General features: G+C 47.0%; 2 protein-coding genes across 2 annotated transcripts; both read left to right on the forward strand.

Moving 5' to 3' along the window:
• The first annotated feature begins 538 nt into the window (after positions 1–538).
• On the forward strand, positions 539–3,474 carry RTL8C (retrotransposon Gag like 8C). Its single transcript, XM_063721421.1, has one exon. It carries the CDS (start codon positions 2,303–2,305, stop codon positions 2,642–2,644), a length of 342 nt encoding a protein of 113 aa, XP_063577491.1. The 5' UTR covers positions 539–2,302; the 3' UTR covers positions 2,645–3,474.
• LOC129047350 (CAAX box protein 1) lies at positions 2,620–3,474 on the forward strand. The gene has a single exon (XM_054545112.2). The coding sequence runs from the start codon at positions 2,620–2,622 to the stop codon at positions 3,256–3,258; it is 639 nt and encodes a 212-aa protein (XP_054401087.1). The 3' UTR covers positions 3,259–3,474.
• Positions 3,475–6,470: the final 2,996 nt, after the last annotated feature.

Here is a 6,470-nt window from a genome sequence, read left to right on the forward strand (position 1 = left end):
ACATAAATGCTTATAGCTGATTCCTTTGTAATTTCCAAAACCTGTAAATGTGCCAAATATCTTCCAACAAATGAATGGATCACCAAATTTGTATATCCATGCTGTGGCAGACAGATTCTAAGGTGGCTCCCAACATCCCAATGTCCTGGTCATATCTTTCAGTGTAGGTGGGGACTATGGCTTGCTTCTAACCAATAGAATGTGGCAAAGGTGATGAGACGTAACTCCCATGATTACATTAGTTTATACATGACTTGTGGGGAAAAGAAAGAGAGATCAGACTGTTACTGCGTCTATGTAGAAAGAAGTAGACATAAGAGACTCCATTTTGCTCTGTACTAAGAGAAATTCTTCTGCCTTGAGATGCTGTTAATCTGTAACCCTAGCCCCAACCCTGTGCTTGCAGAGACATATGCTGTGTTGACTCAAGGTTTAATGGATTTAGGGCTATGCAGGATGCGCTTTGTTAAAAAAGTGCTTGAAGGCAGTATGCTTGTTAAAAGTCATCACCATTCTCTAATCTCAAGTACCCAGGGACACAATTCGCTGTGGAAGGCTGCAGGGACCTCTGCCTAGTAAAGCCAGGTATTGTCCAAGGTTTCTCCCCATATGATAGCCTGAGATATGGCCTCCTGGGATGGGAAAGACTTGACCATCCCCCAGCCTGACACCCGTAAAGGGCCTGTGCTGAGGAGGATTAGTAAAAGAGGAAGGCCTCTTTGCAGTTGAGATAAGAGGAAGGCATCTGTCTCCTGCTCGTCCCTGGGCAATGGAATGTCTCGGTGTAAAACCCTATCATATGTTCCATTTACTGAGATAGGAGAAAACCACCTTAGGGCTGGAAGTGAGACATGCTGGCAGCAATACTGCTCTTTAATGCACCAAGATGTTTGTATACGTGCACATCAAGGCACAGCACCTTTCCTTAAACTTAATTATGGCACAGAGACCTTTGTTCACATGTTTTCCTGCTGACCCTCTCCACACTATTACCCTATTGTCCTGCCACATCCCCCTCTCCGAGATGGTAGAGATAATGATCAATAAATACTGAGGAAACTCAGAGACCAGTGCCAGCGTGGGTCCTCCGTATGCTGAGCGCCGGTCCCCTGGGCCCACTTTTCTTTCTCCATACTTTGTCTCTTATTTCTTTTCTCAGTCTCTCGTCCCACCTGACAAGAAACCCTCCCACAGGTGTGGAGGGGCTGGCCACCCCTTCATGACTCCATCTTTCAAGGAGACACATTCTCCCTTTGTTCCATGAAGAAACAAGCTGCAGTGTTGTGAACTGCCTATGGACAGGGCAACGTGGCAGAGAACTGAGGGCAGCTTTTATAACAAATTAAGAGATTTCTTAATATTTAACTCTCCTTACATTAACTGCTCGTGGTATATTATTCTTTTTAAAAAATTATTTATAATTTTTGTGGGTACATAATAGGTATATGTATTTATGGGGTACATGAAATGCTTTAACATAGGCATACAATGCATAATAATCACATAATGGTAAATGGGGCATCCATCCCCTCAAGCGTTTATCCTTTGTGCTACAAACAACCCAATTATACTCTTTTAGTTATTCTTAAATGTACAATTAAATTATTTTGACTGTAGTCATCTTGTTGTGCTATCAAATACCAGGTATTAATAATCACATCATGGAGAATGGAGTATCCATCCCTCAAGCGTGGTGCATTACTCTTTGAATATGCTGCTCTGGATTGTATTTGCTAATATGTGGGGCTTCTCTATTAATGTTGCAAAATAGGGAGCCAATAATCTGGTTGAGAGATGCAAGAAGTAGCAGGAAAATGTGTTCACAGAACCTCATACGAGTGGCGTCCAGGGCCAAGGCTCCCTGAATGCATACCCAAGGGCTGATGAGAGGTGGGGACGAGTGCTGCGGAAGGACTCCTCAACTACCAGAACTAAGGAGGGTCCCTAACATCCCCTCGGAGCGAGCTCCCCGCGCCCCGTACACCACCAGGTCTCTCTAGTTCCTCTCCTGCTCCCCGTCCCGCCACCTTAGGAAACCTTGGCCCAGCCTCTCCGATACGAGCCGGCCTCCTTGAGGGCTTTAGGCCCCTCTTCGCCAGTGTATACCCCACGACGCGCCTGCGTACTAGGGACCACCCGGCCTTGTGGGCGGAGTCCATGAGAGGGTTGGAGCCCAGCTCGTGGCCCCGCCCACCCAAGCCTAGGCCGGCCTTCGTGGACACGCATTTCCGGCGACGCCTCGGTACTGACCTCTGCAGAGCCGGGTGGAGCCCATTGACGTCCAGCGAAGCGAGGAGCAGCGATGGACGGTCGGGTGCAGCTGATAAAGGCCCTCCTGGCCTTGCCGATCCGGCCTGCGACGCGTCGCTGGAGGAATCCGATTCCCTTTCCCGAGACGTTTGACGGCGATACCGACCGACTCCCGGAGTTCATCGTGCAGACGGGCTCCTACATGTTCGTGGACGAGAACACGTTCTCCAGCGACGCCCTGAAGGTGACGTTCCTCATCACCCGCCTCACGGGGCCCGCCCTGCAGTGGGTGATCCCCTACATCAAGAAGGAGAGCCCCCTCCTCAATGATTACCGGGGCTTTCTGGCCGAGATGAAGCGAGTCTTTGGATGGGAGGAGGACGAGGACTTCTAGGCCGGGAGACCCTCGGGCCTGGGGGCGGGTGCTCTGGGGAGGGTCCGCTGTGTTACTGGCCGCCGCCAGGGTCGCCACCGGCGCCCTCCCTCCGCGCCTCCCTCCCCCTCGAGCCGCCGCGATGTCCCCTGCGCTCCCGTTCCCTCCCGCGTAGTGCTTGCCTTTGTTCCAGGAATAGCGCTCCAGGCTCCTGCTGCCGCCCCTGGGCCTCACTCTGGAGCGAGCCGCCGCCCTCTCCTTCCAGCCAGCCAGCCCCTCCCATGCACATTTGGACGCTGTCCTGCACTCCAGCTGCAAGCTGGGCTCCTGTTACACACTGGACAGACCACCCACTGCCGCCGCTGCCAAGCCCTCTCCTCCGCACCAGACTGCCAGACGACTACATCATTCTGCCCACAGACCTGCGCTGCCACTGCCATCGCCATCCATCGCATCCATCGCATCCCACCGACAGACTGCTGCTCCTAGTGATCTGGACTCACCTCGGAGGTATCTGGGCTGGACACAGTCCCTGGACAGTGATCCAGACAGCTGGCCGCCCCCCAAGGGATCTGTCACCTTCAGCGAGACCTATTTCCTCCCCACCCCCAGAAACCTCTTGTGTTCTTGCCTAGGCCCAGGTGTGCCTGGCAGCCAAATCGAGTCTCTCATTTTCTCTTGTGGACCAGTTAGTTTTGCCCATAACCCGGTATTCTGAGTTTGCAACTGTCTCTCTGATGTGTGCCTTTTGTTCAACACAGTAACCCCTGCATTCTGCTCTGCTCTAATACACTACCTGGAGAAAGTCTTTTCCTTATTTTCAATAAATGTCAGACATTACTGAAAAGAAATGGTCTCAATGAATATGGCACTTTTCTCTCCCTGGTTCTGTAAATGGGGTCCATATCTTGTTCAAAAACTATATGCCCTGGGATGCTATGACTGATGTTGACACAGAGTCCTGTGGTGTCCTGCAAATGGAGATCTCACCAATGACCAATCCCAGACGATTAATGTTGTAAACAAGTCAGTTTTGTGCTCCTTAGGAAATGAACCTTAATCTGAATGTGGCCAAGATAAGGTAAGGAATAGTCAGAAAGGGTGCTTTTTCTTCCCTCATTTCCAAAAACTGTCTAAAAGCATATACCCCAAATGGTTACAAGCCATACATCTCACACATTTGTTGGTGAACACCTCTCACAGTTTTATTTAACGCATTAGCAGGGAACCCACTAAGTGGCTTAGATACTTCAGAAAACGCATTTACATTTCTATTGCTTTAATTGGGTAGGTAGTGGAGAAAGGAATGCAGAACTGTAGTTAATTTAGGTACAAATTTGTTTAATGAATGACCTGAAACACAATACAATTACCACCTTCCCTAATGGGCAGAAAAAAAAATTATCTTCAACGTATCTCTGCATGCTAATCTTTGAAATCTACTGTGCTAACATGTCTCTGCCACCCCATCTATCTCTGGCAAAAGCTCAATATCCCGATAGATTATCCTAAGGTGGGCTTGTAGGGCAGCACTCAGTCAACAACTCTCTGCCTTCTTTTTTTTTTTTTTTTTTTTTTTTTTTTTTTTTTTTTGAGATGGAGTCTTGCTCTGTTGCTCAGGCTGGAGTGCTGTGTCATGATCTCGGCTCACTGCAACCTCCTCTGCCTCCTGGGTTCAAGCAATTCTTCTGCCTCAGCCTCCTGAGTAGCTGAGACTACAGGCACGTGCCACCACACCTGGCTAATTTTTGTATTTTTAGTAGAGACAGGGTTTCACCATGTTGGCCAGGATGGTCTCAGTCTTTTGGCCTCATGATCCCCCAGCCTTGCCCTCCCAAAGTGCTGGGATTACAAGTGTGAGCCACCATGCCTGGCCTCTCTGCCCCATTTCTAATATGTGTTATTTTTCCAGAGCATACGAATGAGGAATAAATCACAAGAGTGTTTTTTTTTTTTTTTGTTTACTTTATTGCTTCTCTCTCTTCATTTAAATAGGTGAAATTTTGCCATTCAGCAGTGATTCATAGGGCTGTATGTGGAGGTGGAGGTACATTATTATCTGTATTACATATGTGATATTTGTATTCCCAAAAGTAGTGAAAACATCATTAATTTGTAGTTTGGCATATAATAGGTCAAAATCTTTTTGAAATCAGAGATAAAATTCAAATTGCTTAATAAAATAAAGTTTTTATGATTTACAGGGCTCTTAAAACACTGAAACCGGGCTAATCATGAAGGCCAATTCAAGGTACTGACAGTCAGCCTTCCTGGATGGGTATGAAGGAAGATTGTGTTAAGCATATTCACTGTTTGGTTTTAAACATAGATTCTGCTGAAGTGGTTGGAAAAGTGCTTGGAAGCAGTTTACATTACTGAGTAGGTCCAGCATATTCCCTGTGCTGTCTGTCCACTGGCTCTGGAGGTAGGTAGAATGGACAGGGACCTTCTAGGTATCCTTTGAACAATGTCAGTAACCCCCAACTTCCCTCAACAACAATGCTGCAGCAGTTTTCTTCCTCCTACAAGAATGAGACTTATTCCTTGATCTATGCTAGTTTTATCATCTCAAGGGTCCTCTTTTGTGCTGCAAATGTCTTGGGTAGGGTAATAATTCACAATCATGAACATCTTCACAGGATTCCATAAAGGGACAAAGGAATGGCATTTGTAAGAGTAGAAGGGGCTCTTTTGTATTACTTTGCAGTCTCACCTTTTCAGTTGTCACTGTTTGTTTCCCTCACTTCATTCTCTGCAATGTGGTCAATACCCAAGCAAGAGGCCTTACCTCCAAAGGATGGAGAAACATAAAAAGTGACAGTATGGAAGATGAATATAAGAAAGAGAACAGAAATACAATTAACCTCTTTCTTTTGGTGATTGGGACCAGTAATGACTTGAAGCCTATAATTAAGATAACTTTACACAAATTTTTGTGACACTCAGATCCACAAAGATTTAATAGGCGAACAAAGTAGCCTTTGGATGGTTCAGTGCCCTGAGGCCTTGGTTCTCAGGGGAATCCTGGTAGAATATACTAGTGAAAGGTCACTCCCCACTTACTACCAGTGGCCTAACTGCAATCCTGTACACAGAGTCAACCTTAAGGCAGAGATGTAGTAAGGAAGGGGATTTCAAAGGGACCCTTTGTGAGTGTCCCTGATCTGCCTGTCACTAGGAGGCTGGAGGGCCAAAGGAGTAGGCTGAGAGATTGAGTACCAGAAGTCCTAGATGCAGGGATGCTTCCTCCAGGTGCCACTGCAGAGGTCTGATGACCTGCCTGCTTCCATAGATATTGCAACACTGTTTTGTCTTCCATCATGAAGGTCACTCAGATTACACAGGTACTGCAATAAGCAGTTCTGAGCAGCAAAGAGCCTAAAATGAAAAGTATGAAATCTGTTTGGACCAGGTATGGGATGGACAAAGGTCAGTCAGAACACATACCCAGTGAAATAAAGTAAAATGAAAGGCCATGATGATCTCAAACTATTTAATGACATGGGGAAATGATCACATCTGAACAGTAAAGAATAAAAGGAGTCTACAAAGCCTTCAAAACTTGGTGAGGGCAATCAAAGTCCCTCTATCTTACCACCACTGAAGCTCATCACGGACCCCATACTGAAAGTACCTGGACTTTATGTGCATGAACAATCCCTGACTTTATGATGATGGAGAAGGTGGTTCAGGGAAGGCTGCCTGGCTTGATTCTGTAGCTGCTGGCCCAGAACTGAGCTCCTTCTCTTCCCCACACACAGCTGCTTTTGGCCCTCTTGACGGTTGTACCACCTTCTTTCAGTCGTCCCCAGTCCTCTTCATACCCACTCTCTTACTGGTCGTTAAC

This window comes from Pongo abelii, chromosome X (assembly GCF_028885655.2).
Source record: "Pongo abelii isolate AG06213 chromosome X, NHGRI_mPonAbe1-v2.0_pri, whole genome shotgun sequence".
NCBI lineage: Eukaryota > Metazoa > Chordata > Mammalia > Primates > Hominidae > Pongo > Pongo abelii.

Coding starts and splice junctions, on each gene's coding strand:
- RTL8C (XM_063721421.1), top strand. CDS start 2,303: ATGGACGGTCGGGTGCAGCTGATAAAGGCCCTCCTGGCCTTGCCGATC.
- LOC129047350 (XM_054545112.2), top strand. CDS start 2,620: ATGGGAGGAGGACGAGGACTTCTAGGCCGGGAGACCCTCGGGCCTGGG.